Here is a 20,974-nt window from a genome sequence, read left to right as displayed (position 1 = left end):
TGAAGGGTCTCTATGAGCATCCCAAGCCATGCCCACATAGGTTTGGATGGCTCCTGTTTCATGGACAGCTCTGCTGGATTCTGGAAGTTTAGTCACACTTCCCCCCCCCCCAACATATTTCACTTGAAAATCTGTATATAATTATTATAATTTCTTCATATCTCTCTGCAGGCCCCCTTCCCCACTTGTCATGACTCCCCCTTTCATCTGATTTTCACTCGTGACCCCTTAGAATATTCGAGGACCGCAAAGGGCCATGTGGCCCCAGGTTGAGAAACAAACTAGACCAGTGATTCCCCCCGTGGGCGGGGCAATTGAAAGTTCTAGGGGTAGCGGTAGAAGCTACGGGTATAATACAGGATCTCTTATGGGTTTCTGGATCTTTACAGGATCCTATCCAGATTACGTTGGGGCGATGGGAGAAAAAATTTCTGAAGAAGGGGGCGATGGGCATAGGTAGAGATAGACTTGGAAGTCTCTGGGGGGGGGGGGCACGATGATGATGATGTCAATTTACCTATACATATATGCATTATATCAGTCGACTTCACCTTTGATCCTGGGGGGGGGGGCGTGAGGGGCATCTCCCCCTCATGCCGGATATATATCTGTTATTTATTTTGAAAACGATTTTGTATCCCTATACCTATGTGTAGTGTGACGAAAGCACTGCAAATTAATAGCGTTATCCTAATATTGACGAAAACGGATATAGTGCCCTTTGCCTCCGGCATACAGATTTAGAATAATCGAAATGAGAAAAATGGTAAAATTTCATTTGATAGATGTAGGAAAATTAGAGAAAATTCTCTCCTAAAGAAACTTTAAATTACTCACCTTGGAAAAACATTTTAAAGCAATTGAAGGTCAATTAAGGTATACGACTACGTTTAAAACCTCATTTTGGAAGAAACTATAGTTTTTTTTTTCATTTTTTATGAAAGCCCAATTTTTTGTGATTCTAAACCAGACCTGTTTTGTTTATACTGTATGACCCTTAGAACCGAAGTTACGTCCACCTTAGAGTTCCGTTTATACATTAAATAATCCGTTAATATGAATTTTAAAGGCGTTTTATGAAGAATGTTATTTCTGGCATTTTACTTGAGTTTGAAACATGATTTCTAAACATCTATTGACTGATCATAGCAAAATTTTATTATCACATTTTGCCATTTATTGTGAAAGGTCATAAACCAAAATCTAAGGTGTATTAAATGTATTTGTCTATTGCAGTGTTTTATACACACGATATGTCAAGTGACATTTCAAAAAATTCCCACGTACATCAATTGAGTGAAATGACTCTTCTCCCAAAATTTGGGATTCGAGTTGAAGTGAAAATGTCGTGAAGTTATGAGGTGCATATAAATGAAATATTTTAATATTAAAAAGTGTATATAGAGAATAATTGAGGCCAAAACAAACGTCGTATAAACGAGAAAATATAAATTAAAGTCGTATACACGGGATTCCTCTGTAAATAAGTGATTTTCCGAATTATCGGGAACTCCCGATCCCCGAAGGAAGAGTTACGGCCTTCCGGTTACCGATTCCCGAAGGTTCCAAAATGTCGGAAATTTGAAAATCCTATCGCCAATCAAATAAGGGTTCCACACTGGTGATGCGTGCTCGAGAATCGGTCGAACAAAAGTGTTGAAGGCACACATCAGAGTCGCACTTCGAATATATATATATATATAGCACCCTCTTATGTACTTTTGCTCACGATTTTTCTTATATAGCTGGACATTGAAAGGCTCTTCTACTTCACCAAAATCCAACTGTGGCCATATCGCAATTTACTGCCGTTAATGAGATGGGTTAGAAATGAAGGCGCTGTCTATCGGCGGTCGCCTCAAGTTTGTTAGGGAACAAATCTTATCTATACCCTCCCTTGGGTTCGAACCCGGGACCGTGACAGCAACCTTCACGGTGGTAAACGAGAATTTTACCAGTACGCCACTCGGGCGTCATAAGGTTTCAAGAGTGGCTTTCCTTCGGTACCACTTCCAAAAGCACGGTGAAAAATTTGTAAATTACGAGGTCCAGTGTAAGTAAGTCAAGGTGAACCACATGGTTTTACTGTGCTGTCCATTCTTTAAAAGGGATTTGTTTACATTTTACTGTTCAATGCCAGCGTCATCGTTTTCGACAGATGAAGCACTTTCATTTATAGCTCTTTGAAGAGCTTTGTAAACAATTTTTATGTTTCTTCATGTCCTAGAAATACAGAAGGCAATTGAATGCTTTTGGGTAGCATCAGAATCACCAGAGTAGGATAATAACCTAGAATAGGCCTATATATCCAACTGCTTTGTTATGCAAACTGTTGTTTCATCTATGCACAAAATGTGCACAATAATTTTTAGTGTTAGTCACTGTATAATGAATAGTCCAAGACCATGAAGTAGTAAATACAAAATGATTTTCTTTTCTTACCCAGGTAGAAGGTTTTAATGATTATTGGAGACCGGGGATAGTTGTCACACTTTTTGCATTTAAATTAATTTCGGGTATGTAATTTAAACCAGTGTTCAAATGTTTGATATATCTACATCAAGTTTGAACATTCGGCGTGTACGAGAGCTTTTTCCGGATACAAAAGAATCACTCTTTCTATGAAATATAATTTTTTTTAAAATTTCTTGTCGAGTGTGACAACCAACCCCATATACGGGGCAAGTTGTCATAGACCATAGGTTACGTTGCATACAACATTAATTAGGTATTCACTCATTATAAAACATTGAAAATGGTAGAAACACTTTATAAAACTGATCATTGGGTTGGATTTAAATTTTACTGGCGCAAGGACCAATTAAGTCAAGCTGCGAAATAAAATTGATCATGAATTCTCTTGTTCAACTCTATTTTATTGCCAATCTGCCGATCAAGATGGAAAAAAAACAAAAATAATTGATTACTTAGGTTTACATAGATATTTTTATGTATCACACTTCTCTTGCCTGTTACACTCGAAAATTATGAATATCGATAACGTAATTATACTGTAATTTGTTTGAATTTTACTTATGGCCACTTTTGAACAGTGATTTCATATTTTTATAGAGGGTGGTTGATGACGTAAGCATTATTCAACCCCCCCCCCCCCCCAGTCATCAAAAGTCAGCAAATCGGAACCCCCCGATGCTGACATAATACTTGAATGACCCCTAATGAGAAGTACTTCAAATCAGTACGCGCATGAAATTGCGCGTAGTGTTTTGAAGTTGTCGTGGCAGTAAAGAACTGGCCGCTGTTAGACTTGCGCTAACAAAGTGCGTACTGAAGTGCAAACCTAACACTTTAAAGACTATTATCGAAAGTGGCTGGCTAGGCCCGCAAATAAGAACGAAAGAGGCTATCTTGACACGTCAAACTAGCATGCGTTATTCTACCCGCAAACTGGAATTCAGCTGTTGCCGCTAATTATTGGTTATATATCGTGGGGCTTCGTTTCTTTAAATTCAAACGATTATGCCTCACATTTTCTCTCCAAAAATGGAGGGGAGATGGTGAAGGGGAACCAGAATGGATTATGATGGGGAATTCGAAACTATTTATGGGGCTTATTGTCGCAAAAGAGGAGTGCAAGAAAGTACATGAAAGATCAGCGGTAACAGTGTGTGTGTGTGTGTGTACTGTACTGTAGTGCAAGTCCAAGAATCAGATGAAGAGGCTCTTAAAATTAGAATGCGGTGGCCACAAAATAACTGGAGTTCGGGTGTAGCTACAAATTATCAGTTACCGTGGAGCTTGCGTTCTTCAGAAATTTGAGGCACATTCGCTCAATTCTAAAGTTTTCTCGGTAACTAAGGCGGGGGTGCGGAAGGAGAGACAAAGAATTAGAATTGCCGGAGCGAGGCGCCTGCTGGCGGTACCTGGTAACTCAGGCCTTCCTGTGGTTCTCAACTTCGAGGCGCGAATGCGAGCCGATCTCACCCCGTCAAAAAGTCTTTAGGTTCACAACACGCACATTTTCCGCTTTGAATTTAAACGATTATGCCTTACATTTTCTTCTCGACAACTGTGGAGTGGGGAATGGTGGAGGATAGAAGAGAATCAGAATGGATCATGATACAAAATTCGAAACTATTTATAGGGACGTAATGTCACAAAAGAGGAGTGCAAGAAAGCACGTGAAAGACTTGCGGTTACAATGTGTTTACGGAAGTCCAGCCACTTCCAAGATTCGATCTGGGATCTTTTGCGTCCTTCCCCGGTCAGACTTTTCATGCGATCTTCTATTGTTAATTTAAAGCGTAAAAAAGCAAGAAAAAGATGAAAAGCTGCCCCAGGGCTAGAGCAATGCCAGCCCGCCATGGTGACAGTCCAGGTCCTTCGAATGTTGGGTTCTTAAACCACAAACTAACTGGACTTCGTATATAGCAGCAATTACTGTGGGGCTTCGGTTCTTTAAATTTTGAACGAATATGCTTTAAATTTCTGAAGTTTTCTCGGCAGCTAAGGGGGGGGGGATGGGGTAGGAGAGACAGAGTATTAGAATGAATAATGATACGAACTTCGAAACTAGTTATAGGGGCAGAATATTACTAAAGAGGATCGAAAGAAATTACATGAAATTGCGCTAAGTGATTTTAAGTTGTGGTGGCAGTAAACAAGAGGCATTGTAGACTTGCGCTAACAATGTGCGTATTGAAGTGCAAGATTCAAATCGATAGTGGCCGTCGAGGCCTGCCAACAAGTACGAAAGTGACCGTTCAGACCCGCAAACAAGAGCGATAGCGGTTCAAACTAGAATGCGGCAGTTTAAAACCGCAAATAAACTATAGTGCAGCAATGTAGCTCCAAATTATTGGTTACCGTGGGGCATCGGTTCTTTGAATTTTAACGATTACATCTTGCATTTTTGTTTCAAGAAGCCACACGTAAACCGGAAAAATGTTTCGAGCGACTCAATGTCCGCTTGGCTATTTCGCGCGCGACAAGTTTTAAGAAAACATTTTTGTTTGAATATAAATTCTATTTCGGTTCGTGTGAGGTTTTGCATCAAGTTTTAAGATATGTACGTGTTTCGAAAGAGTAAAAGGTTACTGTTGGTCGTATCTATTTTTTTTATATTACATGAAAATGAATGTGTCACGATTAGCTTATTGTGAATCCTCTTATAAAAAAAAATTCTTAATCATCAAGTGAAGGATACATGCCATTTTAATCTAAACTAAAAATCGAGTGCCAGAGCAACCACAGTAATTTTTGGCATGGAACTAAGCACCCTCTAAATTCATTCAGAGAAATCATATTTCCTACGTACAAATCAAGACGAGCACCAACAAAATTTCCAAACACTTCCGACGACCTTGATTTCTGTTGTCATTTTGCTTTGGCGAATCTTATAGGATACTGAAACAGCGGTTTGGAAAAAAATATTAATATTAAATTTAATTTAAAAAAAATTAAGTTTTTGAGTTTTTTATAAGGTATATATATATATATATAAACGTAGGACAAGGAGAGGGTACCCCGCCCCCAAGACATATATATATATCGTGATGTATATAGTTGATGCATCACGATGTAAAATTTTCAATATACCGCCGTCCTACTGCATACACAACCTTGATTTGCCATATTGTAGGGCGAGAGTATTTTTATTAAGTGATTTTTTTACTAATTTAGCAAATTTTCGGTTACCACCACAAACAACATCCTTCAGAGGGAGATGTCACTCTCCGCTGTTTATGCAAGGTATATTTAACTGGATACGTGCATAGATTAATTTTCAACAGGCCTCCGTGAGGAATTGAATCCTCATCCCATTGCATCGTGGGCGAGTGCGCTAGACCAGTGTTTCTCAACCTTTCCGAAACCGAGGATCAGTAAAATTTTTGATATACAGTATATCGATGAAATACACCACAATTTTTTTTAACAATTCGACGGATCGCTAACTTACAGTACATTATTCTAACCACTGCCAGGAGTTCCGGACATGTGGGCAAATTAAATTTTAACGACGGGGAAGGAAAAATTTTGTTTTTCCTTTTGAGTTTTTTGAAGTACTTATGTGACAATCGCTTGAACCCTTTTCAAATCGATTTTCTCAAAACCCTAGGATCGTAAGTCGGTTAAATTCATTGAAATGAACACAGTGTAATAAATTATTACCATAGATGATAATCAGTGTTACATTTATTGGACGCATGAAAACTAGAAATTGAAACACATAAGATTTAATGAACTCATTCGTTGCTTAGTTCACGGTGGTATAGTGGAACTTCGCTACAACAACTTCCGCTTATAGTGTCATTTTGTAGAGGCATACGATCGTGGTTGAATTTTACCTTATTTGACTCCATACCGCAGTTTGACCGTATCCTATTTATAATACAGGAATACTATTCAAGTCAACAGGATGAATGCCTGCCCTTGAGTATCCGAAAACAGCTTTGATTACCAGAACTGCTATTGCTAATGTATTTTGAATTTGCTCCTGTTTACCAATGTGCGGATTGACTTCCACTAAATCCACTGCGTTCAGGGTACCTGAAAGAAAACAAGAGAAAACTTAATTTTCAAAGGATAAATATAATGATAGATATTAAGTGTGATCAAATGAAAAAATGATTAAGGCAGCAGAAAAAAGTACACAGTATGTTTTTCAAAGCCAAATGTGGCGGTTTTGGCTGCCATGTAGGTGATGTGCTATCGGCACGACATTAACCCTTAAATGTATTACTTTGAATATGTGCAAAGGTTTCTTTAAACGTTCATTACTGCAGCCAGTTTGAAGATAAAAATTCAGAATCGCTTTTGCACATAAGCTGAGGTATTTTCCTTTCCATTTTAGATTTCGAATTGGCTGGTAGATGCCCCATTTAACGATAAAACTCTGTTGCAGAGCATGTGCGTGGATGAGATTTCCTTAGGAAAATTAACGAATTAGTTTGTTAAAATGTTTTGTTTGCATTTCTTTTTTCAACCTCAAGGTTTACTACCTGATTTTTTTCCTACTATAATCTGAATCACAAAGAAGGTAGTTACACACACATATTGAATTTAATATTACTTTTCAATACATTTATTTTATAGATTATTTTTGAGGCTCTATACGGCTTCTTTAAGACCTTGTATACAGGGCCGTCTTAAGAGCATCATGGATCCCCGGGCCAAGTTCGTTTTTCTGAGGCCCTTCCTGGTAAATTCTAGAAAATTTCACCCTGATCTCATTTTTTTGAGGCCCCTTTTCTCTTGAGGCCCCCGGGATGTGCCGGGTGGGTCCATGCATTAAGACGGCACTGCTTGTATGAGCAGTGGAATTCGAGATAGATTTTTTTTAATGATTTTTCAGGCTTTCTAACGTGTCAGTAACTATGACAAAAATTATCAGCTCGAAAAAAAAAATCATGCATTTGAGGATTAAGCGTTCGGAGAGAGGGGTCCTTGATAAGAATGAGTTCGAATAGACCGATTGTCCGGTATACTGTATACCAGCGGTTCTCAACCTTTTTTGATTCGCGGAGCCCTTTTTAGTAAAAATATTCTATGGCGGAGCCCCGTAGACCAATTTTTTAATTATTCATCAAAGTTACCCATTTATTTTTACTATTTAAAAATATATATTTTAATTTTTTACTGTTTTTTTTTCCATTTTAATCAAGCGGCCGCGGAGCCCCTGGAGAGTGCACAAGGAGCCCTAAGTGCTCCGCGGAGCACTGGTTGAGAACCACTGCTGTATACTATCACAGACGACCCAGGACAACTGCTAATTGAGTCCCGAAAACATAGAGCCACCGTCAACAGTCAAGCTTTGTGTAAGACATTATAGCGTCTGCATAGTGCCATAAAAAACAAACGTTCTTTCCAGGGGCGTAGCCAGAAATTTCGTTCGGGGGGGGGACCACTTTCATTTCGGGGGGGGGACCAAAGTGACAGAACAATAGATTTGGCCATCTTTTTCCCTTTTTTCGGTCATTTTCTCACATTTCGGGGGGGGACCAGACCCCCAAGTCCCCCCCCCCCCCCCGGCTACGCCCTTGGTTCTTTCATATTAAGTGCGAGTGTCGTGGGAATTCTCACCCATATAACTCCAATCTGAGTAGTACTGGAACAATCCTGCTGTCTGGACCCACCACTCTGTGACTTTTCCTTCTTTACCCTTTCCCTCTCCAAAAAGCATCTGAAAGAATGAAGTCAGTCTCGGACACTGAAGTGATTGGTTGCTATCACAACACAAAGCATTCTTCAAAAAGGACATGCACCGGTTAATGAAACAATGAGATCGCGCGCGCTGCCTTCTGGTCCGAGATAGGCAGTTACCTCTAACGGGTACGGACATCGTCAGGAACTCTTGTTACGTTTTCAACCCTCATGCGTTTTCTTCACCAAGTTTCTAAGGCTAAAAACATAGTGAGGTGATGAGCAAAGCAACGAGTGAAAGGGAAAGAAAAACGAAGAAGAATACAGCCACAAGCAAATAACGTCCCGCAATTCTAGATTCTTCATCAGAAACAACTAGAAAACGGGCTTAAAACAACCAGAATCAATTTCAGTCATTATTTAGATGAACATACATCCCTTATTTCCCGAGACATTCTCGTATTTTCAAGTAATTTAATAATAGACTACTAGTACACAGGAAAATTTTTTGAAAAAGACTTGAAAAACAACTAGATGGGTATTTTTTCCAACTAAATGGCCGAAAAAAAGACCAGACTAGCAGATTGTATGTCTCGGTTTAATTAGCTCTCGTGTGCAGAAAATGATCGAAAAAAATGACAAAATGATCAAATGATTGGGAAGAGGTTCAGTTAAATAAGTGATAATAATTAAGTTAATATAATTATTTTTTTTAATTTGTTAACTAATATTTATGGTTAGTTGATAATCAATCTTTTGGGTGGATCTGGAGGATTGAAAATCCCTTCAGAGATCACAAAATGTATATATGTCAACTGTAGGGTTGATGTGGTATTTACATTTATTGGTTTTTACCGCCTTTGGAAATACCAAATATAGTATAATTATGTTATAAATATTTATAATTATATTATAATATATTGATTAAGTTCACCTTAACCAATAAAAATAACTTGTGTGGCAAATATATCGCCATCTTTTCTCCTAACTACTAACGATTAAGAGTTGAGCGATTCTTTCAATACTTTCAAATTTACCAAAGTACCAAATTTCAGTTTTCAAAAGAAAATTTACAAATATAAATTTATGTTAATCAATAGATCAGTATCATTTATATCACTACATGCCTAGTAGCAAATAAGCATGCTTTTTTTAGGAGCAAGCATATCATGTGGACCACATATATCGCAACTGTACTCTTCCCCCCCCCCCATCCCCCTTTGCTTTGCTCTCCACCTCGTAATGTTTTTAGCTTGAAGTATTTTATAGTTTAAGAAAATTCGGTTCTTGAATTGCTTAAGGCAGATTTAAGAACGTTGTAATAAATTGAAAAAATTTATGATTTTTTTTAATGGAAGAACAATCTGAAAAAATTTGTAATAACAACATACTTATGTTTGATACTTCTTCGGCCAAAGTCAGCGCTTCTCTCAAAGTTAGTCCACCTAAAACTAAAATGAAAAACAAAATTCATAAGGAAAAATATATTTCAAGATTTCTTTTTAAATTTTCACTTATCACGGGTGAGTATGCGTTCCGTTTTTGTTCTTTTTTCATTTTTTGGTAGTCCTGTCATTTTGATAGACAAGTCTTATCATGTACAATTACTATAAAAATACAGTATAAGAACCAATGAAAAGTCTCATTAATGAAAAATTATCTTCTGTGAATGATCTTACCCGTTGCGAAATAAGCCTCGATGTGTTAGGAAATGCTCAATCGTATTTCACTGCAAGTTGTACTCGTGTATTTATTAAGTTTTCAATGAAAAATTGAGAAGTTATAATTATATAAAAGTCAGTTTTTTTTAAATGTGATAAGTCGATTGAGGTAAAATTTTACAAATTCATATGCCAGACGGCATTGTGTGTTACTCAAATTTTTAGAAAAAAAATCACGTATTTACCTGGTGTTCCAGTACTGGGTGCTATACTTGCATCTATGGAATCAATGTCAAAACTCAGATGAAGAGATCGTTTACCACTAGAAAAATTGATTTATTGCAAAAAAAAGAAATTAATTTATAGTTATCACCGTCAAACGGGGTGAGAATTGTCTGATATAGGGAAAATTCAAATTTCGCACCAAAATATTGTGAAGAAGAATATGAGGAAATTCATCTTTCTCTTGAGAATGCGGAGATTGCTGCTGTAGAAACGAAAAGCATAGTCGGAGGGGCAACTTGACCTATGCAAGTAAAATTTCATCTGTTCTAGAAAAGGAATAAATGACACTTCAAACGGAAAAATTTTAAGTTTGAAGAAATTTTTTATTTTTTTCCAGTAATCTTTATTAATTTTTTTTTATTGTGTTAAGAAAAAGTAATAATATAAATAAGAAACATGATTCTTGAAGTCTTCTTATTCCTGCAGTTTCCGGTCAAAAACGTGTTACTTAGTATGACTTGAAGCCAAGACAATTCTCATCCCAAAAATGGGTTTAAGAAATAATTGCACATTGGGTCTATACAACAGTGTCACAAAATTACGTTGTCCTAAGTTGAAGAGCGTAGGTGCCCCCTAAAATTTTGGCAATTCTCACCACATCTGATGGGATAGGTCAAAATGTACATTTCATTTTATTTTGTCGTGCATCATTTACACAAAGTAAAATTTCATGGGGTTATCAAAGTATGAATATTAACCAGCTGCATTGATTATCAAATGATCAAGCATGTTCATAAAAAAATGAAACATTTACTTACCTGGGATTTATGGCATCCAAAGCTCGATTCGTAACTTCAACGATTCCCAATCTATCTACGTCTTTCATAGAATAATGAACGATGTTCTCTTGGTCTAAGATGAGTCTGCGTATCAGTGTGTGACAAAAAAAAGCAACAGAAGGTTCACCATAGGAAACGAAATTAAAAAATATCGGATTGTGTTATAAAACTTGGTCGAATCTAGCAAAGTCAAAATCTCAGAAATGCTTATAAGAGAATCATTGCAGTAGAAATTACGAAACACACAAGGAAAAGTGCATATAGTGCGTATCATAAGTATAGCATAGGGGTGTATTTTTTATGATAAAAATATGAACGATAGCAATTACCAAATAAATTTTAACACACAGTAATAGAATCAACTAAAATATGCTTGTGCAATAGTTTTGACAAACATAACAGATTCCAATTAATAATTCGAATTATAACAAAAAATTCAAAAGAGTATCTAGTTGAAAAGTTTTTCAAAAGTATAGAGAAGACCTTATAAAATAACGATTTGACAAAGAAGTTTTATAAATTTGCATGAAGTTGGATTGCAGATGGGCAATATCATGACACGGTGTATAAAAGACTAAATAACTTTTACTGTTCATTTAGTAGTAAAATTGACATTCCACGTTCATTTTTCTTGTAAGGAATTACTCCTTATTACGTATGGCGTTTTTGAAGCGAACGAAGGGTCAGTTTCACAAATTTTCAGAGAAATTAATAAAAGAGTCAGTTATTCACAGTCTTACAAAGAAATACTGATTTTATTGAAAAGGAACAAACTGGACGACCTATAGAAACAACAGAAAGATATGACCATGAAATTTTGTTTGTGTCATTGCAAAAATCATCATTACGTGAAGTTTTTCGGCATATCCTTTGTATCCAAGAAAGCGGTAATATTTTTAATCGAACAAAAACCTTCCCAATACCACAACAGATGCCCCTCTATTCTGTCTATTGAAAGTACTGCGAGATTCACACCTCAAATCATGCTAGTAACAGTTCCTGTCACCTGGGTCATCCAAATTCAACATTTTTCATAAAGTTTTGGGCACGAACGAGTTTTGCAGCACATAATGTTACCGCTTTCTAGGATGCTGCTATCTTAGTACTATCTAGGGATTAACGTTTCCCGCGTTTTTTTTCAATCCCGGGATTCGGTTATCGTAAACATGTGAGCAATTTAAGTAAATTTAGATGTATTTAATAACAGATAAAGTATTAATCCCCTGTGGGGTTGCTAGATTCCCCCATCGGGTGCCTCCCCGGGGTGGCAGATAAGGGAACGCCTCCCAAATATGGTTGGTACCGGGAAAATGAAATATCCAGAGTGGACCAAAACTAGCACGGGGAAACCGCTTGCCCTGGTGAACGGAAAAGGACATCAAAGGCGGAAGATCTTGCTAATAAGACTACGGCATGTAGATGTGGTAGGTAAGGGGAAACTGCCACATTACTCATCTCAAGAAAAAACCTATGATGAGCACAACTACAGCATATGTAAGCATCGGGGCGTCTTCAACAAGAAGAGGTGCCAGACCGTCACTATCGTTATCTTTGAGATATCAAGATGGTGGTGGCCAGACACAGCGGAGAAGGGGGGGGGGGCCCTGCCAGGTCATCAAACTGCAAAAGCCCAGCTGAGACACTAGCAGTATTGGCACGTGGAATATGCGAACTCTGTTGAGAACGGGCAAATTGGAGAACATTAAGAGGGAAATGCAGAGATAAATCTTGACATCTTGGGCCTAGCTGAGACTAGATGGAAGGAAGAAGAGGAATTTGTGAGCGAAAAGTATCAGTGATACTAAGGAAACAGTTATTTTCCGGATATTATGCTGAGGTGAGCTCGGAAAGAAAAGTCATCACGTCTCCGCCGGGACTCGAACCCAGGCCCTCTTGCATACCGGGCAAGCATGCTACCATCTACACCACTGGAGACACATGAATCTGCCTTCCTAATTTCACGCACTGTGTCGTGAGGCGCTGAAGTAGAGGCATTAGTAGCCTCTCTTAACTTCAGGAAATGGCCCCCGGGTGGGACGGTTTAGAGAGATATAGATGGCTTTTTTCTCAGCCAGAGATATCAAGGAAACAGTTATTTTCCGGATATTATGCTGAGGTGAGCTCGGAAAGAAAAGTCATCACGTCTCCGCCGGGACTCGAACCCAGGCCCTCTTGCATACCGGGCAAGCATGCTACCATCTACACCACTGGAGACACATGAATCTGCCTTCCTAATTTCACGCACTGTGTCGTGAGGCGCTGAAGTAGAGGCATTAGTAGCCTCTCTTAACTTCAGGAAATGGCCCCCGGGTGGGACGGTTTAGAGAGATATAGAACCATATCAAGGAAACAGAAAAAATAACTGTTTCCTTGATATCTCTGGCTGAGAAAAAAGCCATCTATATCTCTCTAAACCGTCCCACCCTTTTCCTGAAGTTAAGAGAGGCTACTAATGCCTCTACTTCAGCGCCTCACGACACAGTGCGTGAAATTAGGAAGGCAGATTCATGTGTCTCCAGTGGTGTAGATGGTAGCATGCTTGCCCGGTATGCAAGAGGGCCTGGGTTCGAGTCCCGGCGGAGACGTGATGACTTTTCTTTCCGAGCTCACCTCAGCATAATATCCGGAAAATAACTGTTTCCTTGATATCTCTGGCTGAGAAAAAAGCCATCTATATCAGTGATACTGTTTGCTGCAAAAAGTGTGGACAGAGGGGGAGTACGCTTCACCATTGAAGAAAAGTACAAACAAGCGCTAATGAAATTCAAGATAAAAGGAGCGAGGATAATAATGGTGAGATTCGCTGCAACGTCCATCAACATAACAATATGCCAGTGTATATTTTTCAACATCGTCGAGTTCAGAGGAGGAGATTGAAGAGATCTACGGAGAACTGAAGACCTACAAAACGACGGTAATGTGATACTGATGGGAGACTGGAACGCGGTGGTAGGAGAAAGTAGAGAAGGACGAATAATGGGCCTTACGCCTTGGTGTTAGGAATGACAGAGATCCACGCTTAATTGACTTCTGCAAACAAGAATACATTGTGAGGAATACATGGAAGCAGTACACCTAAGAAGGCGCTATACTTGGAAAGCACCGGGAGACAGAGACAGATATCAAATCGATTACATCCTTGTAAAACAACGTTACCAAAATCGAATACACAAATCTATGACCTACCCAGGGGCATATGCAGATTCGGACCACTCACTGGTTACAATGAGATTCCAACTAAAACTCAGGAAACCTAGAAAAACAGAAAAAATAGCCAAATGGAACCAAGAGAGACCCAGAGAAGCATAGAGAATTTTGACAACGGAGAAATTAACTGATAACGGAACTGACACAAGGGGAGAATTCAAAGAGTCCTGTTGAAAAATGTTGGGAAAATATCGAAACAGCAGTAACTACGGCGGCAACAGAGATACTAGGACGCCGTAAGAGAGAAGCACACAAACCACGGATCACAGAAGAAATACTAAACTAGATGAAAAGAGGATATATAAAAATGATAGAATAGACTGATGCCAAGAAAAATATAGGACAAGCAACAAGATTCAAAGGGAATGCAAAAAGTGCGCGAGAAGTGGTGGAAGGAACAGCGTAGAGAAATAGAGACACTTGACTGTCACGGCCACAGTGACCTATCGTATAAAAAGTTCAAGACAACCACTCATAGAAGAAAAAAGATATAACCCTAGAACTCTGGTTGACGAGAATGGAATAAAAATAACTGAAGCCTCAGCTAAGGCTGAAATTTGGCACCGTTATGTGAAAAAGCTTTATAGTGACCTGATTAGAACAGACTGACTGAACAGATTAATATTGAGTTCTCCCGCTCAGAGGAAGATGAGGACCAATCGATCTTGCAAAGGTAGTTCGAAGATGCAATAACAGCATTACCAACAGGCAAAGCGGCAGGATTGGATGGCATTCCCGTGGAACTATTAAGAGAAAGTGGAGACACTGTGTCAGAAATCGGCTCTTTGAACTTGTTAACAATATCTATAAAACGGGCAAATGGCCTGAAGAACATTGCACGACAGTTATCATACCAAAGAAACCCTCTGCTAAGAGGTACAATGAACACAGAACAATTGGCCTTATCAGTCACACGCCTCGAAAGCACTACTACATATCATACGGAAACGTGTGGAAAACCGCATCGAAAAATACCTAGATGATTCGCAATTCAGCTTTAGGAAAAAATGGGTGACAAGAGATGCGGCAATGGCGTTAAGAGTAATAGCCTAGCTCCTGAACACGGTGGAAAGAAGATTATACGTCTGATTAAGAGAAGGCGTTCGATCGTATCAACTGGAGTTAACCATTCCCAATACTACCAAAAATTGGATGTGCAGAAAAATTATCAAACCTAAACCTTGCTCTATTGGCAGGATGCCCGGCACCGTTGACGAGACTACTTTTGGGGATAACCCGCAAGGTCCAGAAGTACTGAATGAAAATAAATATAAGCAAAACGAAAACAATATCAATAGGCAAAAAAAGCTCATCGTTTCACAACAAAAATTAAAAGTCAACAACTACAACAAGTAACATCGTTTAAGTACTTGGGGAGCTTGGTCACGGAAGATGGCTACTGCAGCAATGACATAAGATCTAGAATCGCCCTTGTTAAACAAGAATTCTGTGCTAAACAAGGATTGTTAACGAACAAAAACTTAACGATTAAACTACGGAAACTCACTATAAGGATCATACTCCCCTTTATAGCCCAATCTTTCTGGAAAGGGGAGGGGAGGGTGAATGTAATGAATCTCGCGTATTGTCAATCTATATATATAAAATTGATTTTCTGTCTGTCTCTGTGTGTGTGTATGTTCTCTATGCAAATCTAATTTTAGATCGATCGTCACCAAATTTTGCATACATGCCAAATGGGACCCGACTTGAACGATAGGCTACTTTAAAATTTCGTCAGAGCAGGGCAAATGACCCAAACGGGCAAAAAACTGTCGGGCAACAATGTTTTTTGAGCCTCAACAATCACTTTTTGAACGTTTACTTTGGTTACCGTGGTTCCCTAGCAATGCGTTTCAGACGTGTATATGCCTTTACAATGGTTTGTCACTTCTCTAATCCTGTTAGTATATGTATATTTATACAAATACAAATACAAATACAACGCCACAACAGGCAAATTGCCCAACGAGGTGGCTGACTTGAGAACATCATGGATCCCCGAGCCCTTTTTTGGAGGCCCTACCTACTACTGCTACACCACACATGCACCCCGCCCACACCGCCCCCCCGCGAAAGCCCCAACGAATCGGTGCATGCGGGAATGTGCGTGTACGTGTAGCGAAACCTGACGCGAAGTTTTTTGTGTTTCTCTGTAATGCTTGTTATGTGTAGTGCTGCCATCTGCCACCAGTTTTTCTAACTATGAGTGAAGTGTTATGATTGAATGATTTATCGTTGTAGGACTTGTATTATTGGTAGATACATGTGCATTATATGCATAATAGTTTATGCCTTTATAATGGATTGCCATATTTAGTAATGAGGCTTTTTGAATAGACTTCCTAATCATCATCAGCATCTCTTTGAGGGTCAGGAAAAGGGTGATCCTCAGAAAGCAGTGTTAAAATTGCCGATTTTACTGTAGAAATGCGGAAATTTGGTGGGGTTTTCTGTCACATAAATAATTTAAAAAATTGTATTGAATTCTCGATTTTTGAAATATCGAGTTCGCTTAGAGATACGAAGCCCAGGAGATTAAATATGAAGTAATTGGCCGGACCTACTTTTGAGTTGGATATTCATGCAATAACATTGATTTCAATTTTCTATATTTATATCTTCCCAAGCATGAAAATTAATGTCTCCGTATTGTCTTTTAACTTGAAGTTCGGGGGGGGGGGATCGAAATACTTAGCGCCCCTTAAAAAAGGAAAAAAAAAGTATTCATTTCTGTGTTTCTTTAAATCTGGATTTTTTTTTTTGTTTATTTCATGAGTCGCGCAGGAAGTCGCCATATTGGTTAACTTAGACACGGTTTGCATGTCCCTCAAAGAAAGAGGAGATATCATGTGATCCAAAAAGCCTCATTAAAGAAAACCCGGGCAGCGCCGGGTATTATAGCTAGTAGTGCTGCTATAAGCCTAACATACGACGCATTCAGTAATGGGTGCGGTTGACAAATAATTTTGATAATTAAACTATTACTTTGTAATATTCTTATTGATTATAATGGTTATCGCAGCGGAAACTATTCTACAATGTTGTTGGAAATAACGTAACTGTAAAAAATATTTCTTTACAAAAATTTACTAAACTACAGAAAATCGAGTATTTTTCCCTTCGGAGTGATTTCAATATTTGCGGAATAGTCCTTCAAACAACATGAGCTAGGCATTTCTTATTTAGAAAAACACAAAAAACATATTGAATTAGTTTTGAACCAAAGATATTTGCCGATCCAAAAAAGCTTCACGTTCTGCACTTACAACAACCTTTCAATGGTGGACTAGTTAACTCTTCAGAAGGTCCGAGTGGCGTGGTAGTAAGATGCTCATCAACCACCGTGAAGTTTGTTGTCACGGTCCCAGGTTTAAATCCGAGGGAGGATATAGATAAGATATTTTCCCTAACGAGCTTGAGGCGACTGCCGATAGACAGCACCTTCATTTCCAACCCAATGACATGGGTTGGAAATGAAGCCATCTCATTGATGGCAGGAAATTGCATTATAGTGATATGGCCAGAGTTGGCGTTTTTGGTGTAGTTAACTCTTTAAGCGGTCCAGCAGAAATCATTAAACCCCCTGTAAAATGCAATATCTTTTTGAAGTAGTCTTTCTTCGATTTTCTGCTTTTCCGGATTCCCGAAGGCATCCGGGATCCTGGGAGAGAGACCCTAGTACTATTCTACTTGCGTTCACATTTTAATAAACAAAATACATATTCTCTATATTTATGAGTCAGGCAATAATTATTAATTTATACAAAAATTGACTGAGGTTAATAAAAAACAACGACTGAGGTTAATGACAAAACTTTCAACACTTTGCAACAGATGGCTCCCCAATTCGCATCCAAAGACCACTCGGACGCAGCAAATACAAAGGCGAACTCTCCGGACGACCAGACATAAACATCACCCCTCCACGACTGATTCGTGTGAATTCTGACCACGAGGTCTTGATGACGGCTCTCCATTGAAGAGCCGAAACGCGTCGACCATTCGACCAATTGAACTTATTTGTCTTGAAAACGTGGCAATTTTTGTGTAAATTAAAACCAGGCAAAGTTTCTAATTTTTGTGATAATAATTATGAAACAACCCAACACATGCCTTAATACACACACAGTATGTGTTATGACAATAATAATGCCAGTTTAAAACACAGTACATATGTAATTAAAATTTAAAGTTTGTATACCGTATATATCACGTATGAGATGAAATATAAACTCACTTTTCTGATGGATCTATATCTCGAAGGCCAATATATGCTATACAGGTTTTATGTATGCTGAAAAAAATATATACATCAGTATGCACACATGAAATAATATAACGTGAAGTGTTCAGAACCCTCTATCGGGTAGTGTATTGGACGAAAAAAAAACTATTTGTATTCATACACAGTAAAACACACGGTTTCGATTTCCAAAGAGTAAGAAAATTGATACCAAAATTCGCCAACTTTGAAAATTTTGGTATTGCAAAAGTGTATTAGAGAGGTGTGATTAACCCTCTGAGCGGTATTGATGAGAGATCAGGCCTCCTTAAAAGTTTCTTATTTCAGCATTAACAAGCCAGATATTTTGTAAAGTTGGTTTCTCAATCGAAGACATTTTTCTGTACTCCTTACATTGCACCCGCTGAAAATCAGAAGAAAGCCTGCTTTATATAAAAAATAGCTTTTTACAGGGGATTTTAGCAATTTCTACTACGCCGCAAGCGTTAATGAATGAGTAATTCTCAAATGAAGTGGCACAAATCCATTTTCTAAACAATGTTTACTACCATTACAACGTTTGTTAAGAGTTACAAATGAGGGGTTCAATATGACAACCATTCTGATATTCCAAGAAATTCGTTGTACAACACATTCGTTCCCTGCCTGTAACGCTATTCTAACTTTCAATGTTGTGATGCAGGGGAAATGTCCGTGACACATACACTTCTGAGAGATCCTTGCAGCCAAAAGTAACAAGGATTGAGATCAGGCTACCTCGGAATTAAGGAAAATATTCAACTAATGATTCTGCTTTTCCAGAGAAATGTAGCCGCAACATGTTTTTTTTGTACATGAACTTGAAAACCGAAATAGGACAGGTCACTAGACTATTTCTACTATGCCGCAAGGGTTACTGAATAAGTAATTCCCAAATGAAGTGGCATAAATTCGTTTTCTTCAGGGTGCGATTATAGTGCACGCGTGTTTCCGATTGGCTAAAAACCCGAATTTCGAGATGTAAATTTGCGTATTTTTCTCGGTGTAGAAAGCGTCAAAATTTCTCCAGTTGGCGATATTTAGCACTATTCCCCCCCCCCCCCCAGATATCGAAACCTGTTTTATGTCCAATGCATTTCTCACTTGAGGGGGGTCTGAATACCTCACGTCCATCTCGTATATTGTAAGAACAGCAAGGCTGTAACATGGGGCGGGGGGTTCACCCCCCCCCCCCGACAATGTGAGAGACTCATATTTCTGAAATGACGAGGTTTCTATCATTTATTTATTGTTCTATGACTTTGCTTCCCCCGAAACATAAGCGGATACAGGTTCCTCGAATGGGGGGCGAATCACTGAGGGTGTGTAGAGCAAACGGGGGGGGGGGGGCGGCAAATTTCCATTTCCACCCTGCCACCTGTGGCAATAATAAAATTTTTTTTTATTGAACCAGGTGGGTAATCGCCCCCTTCGATCCTCCCTATCCACCTGTGCTTCGCAATACCATTCGTCCCCCTTAGAAAGAAGTTTCTAGCTACTGCCATGAAGCACAGATATAAATGTTACGAGTTCGATAAAGTTCCTTCGGAAAAACTGAAGACTTACCTCGGTGAAAACCATTCAAAACCTGGCAACTGAATCTTGTATTTCTTGAGCTCTTTAATCAGAAAAGAACATGACATTCCATGGATATTTCCTAAATGAAAATACAGTATTTAGTAGGTGTCATATGTGTTTATATAACACACCTCTCCAGTGTTTTTTTCTTTCTCCTTCTTTTAATGAAATGTATTTTTTCCTTTTTCATGCAGAAATTCACCAAAAGGTGAAACGGTGTTCTGGAGAAAACAGGGAAAAAGAGATTAATCTAGTTACATATTTTTATATGCTTGCAAGCACGTGATTACTTGCACAAAAAAGTTTTAGCGATTCAATAACAATAGACGATGTGGTATATGGAGATTAGGGACGTCTCTATGAGTCAGTCATATTCATCATTGCAGTTGGTAGCGATTTTCGGCCGAGGAATAATTATTTATCATTTCCATATATCGCAGGTAAAGGGCGACATGTCACAAAGGAAAAATTTTACAGGAAAGCAGTAAAACGTTTTTTTTAATGTCTTTCTATGGAACTCGCTTGTTTTATAGAATGAACACCTTTGTTATTCACTGAAATAGGACTCAGTGTCCTATACCTGTGTAGCGTAACGACCGTAATGCAAATTAATAGCGTTATTCCAATACAGGCTGTCCCAAATGTTTGTACTGTGGATATCTCTGTAACCGTTGACTTTCGAAACATAATTTCAATTACAAAAAGTTTTCAAATGACGTGCAGTTACTAAAACCGCAAAATTTATTTGAGGGGTCGTATACATGAAAAAAATAAAGAAGTTAACTTTTTATACAGTCCCCGTGTGCTCAAAACCCAATTATAAAGTTGTTGCCCTGTCTCTAATGAGGTAAAAAAAATGCCACATTTCTAAGTGATATTCACTGAGATATTCGAATTAGAAAAACGGAGTAAAGTGAAAGAACACCACACATGAGGAAATATATATATATATATACACATATGTTGTTTACTTTGAATGTTGTTTTCTCTCCCAACCTCTCTCCGACTGTTTAATTCAAATATTTCAGCGAGTATTGCGCATGTTTTTGTTGGCCTCGGCAGAGACAAGGTAACAACTTTCTAACTGGCTTTTGGGG

The 20,974-nt window shown here is 38.4% G+C and overlaps 1 protein-coding gene across 1 annotated transcript in view; it reads right to left on the bottom strand.

Moving 5' to 3' along the window:
* Nucleotides 1-6,138: 6,138 nt before the first annotated feature.
* Nucleotides 6,139-20,974, bottom strand: part of LOC149065626 (arginase, hepatic-like) — a 28,435-nt gene continuing 13,599 nt past the window's right edge. The window contains exons 5-10 of the mRNA XM_089253449.1: nucleotides 19,866-19,956; nucleotides 18,276-18,332; nucleotides 10,808-10,912; nucleotides 10,010-10,086; nucleotides 9,495-9,554; nucleotides 6,139-6,510 (exon numbers count right to left, since the gene is read on the bottom strand). Coding sequence (XP_089109575.1) covers nucleotides 6,347-6,510; nucleotides 9,495-9,554; nucleotides 10,010-10,086; nucleotides 10,808-10,912; nucleotides 18,276-18,332; nucleotides 19,866-19,956 — 554 coding nt within the window. The 3' untranslated portion in view covers nucleotides 6,139-6,346. The remainder of the gene's footprint in view (nucleotides 6,511-9,494; nucleotides 9,555-10,009; nucleotides 10,087-10,807; nucleotides 10,913-18,275; nucleotides 18,333-19,865; nucleotides 19,957-20,974) is intronic.

The sequence above is a fragment of the Pholcus phalangioides genome, unplaced genomic scaffold, assembly GCF_987345545.1.
Source record: "Pholcus phalangioides strain wild (caught in Gottingen) unplaced genomic scaffold, Ppha-v1.0 ptg000039l_1, whole genome shotgun sequence".
NCBI classification, from domain to species: Eukaryota; Metazoa; Arthropoda; class Arachnida; order Araneae; family Pholcidae; genus Pholcus; species Pholcus phalangioides.
Note: the sequence above shows the minus strand (reverse complement) of the source record. Positions and strands in the feature narration are given on the sequence as shown.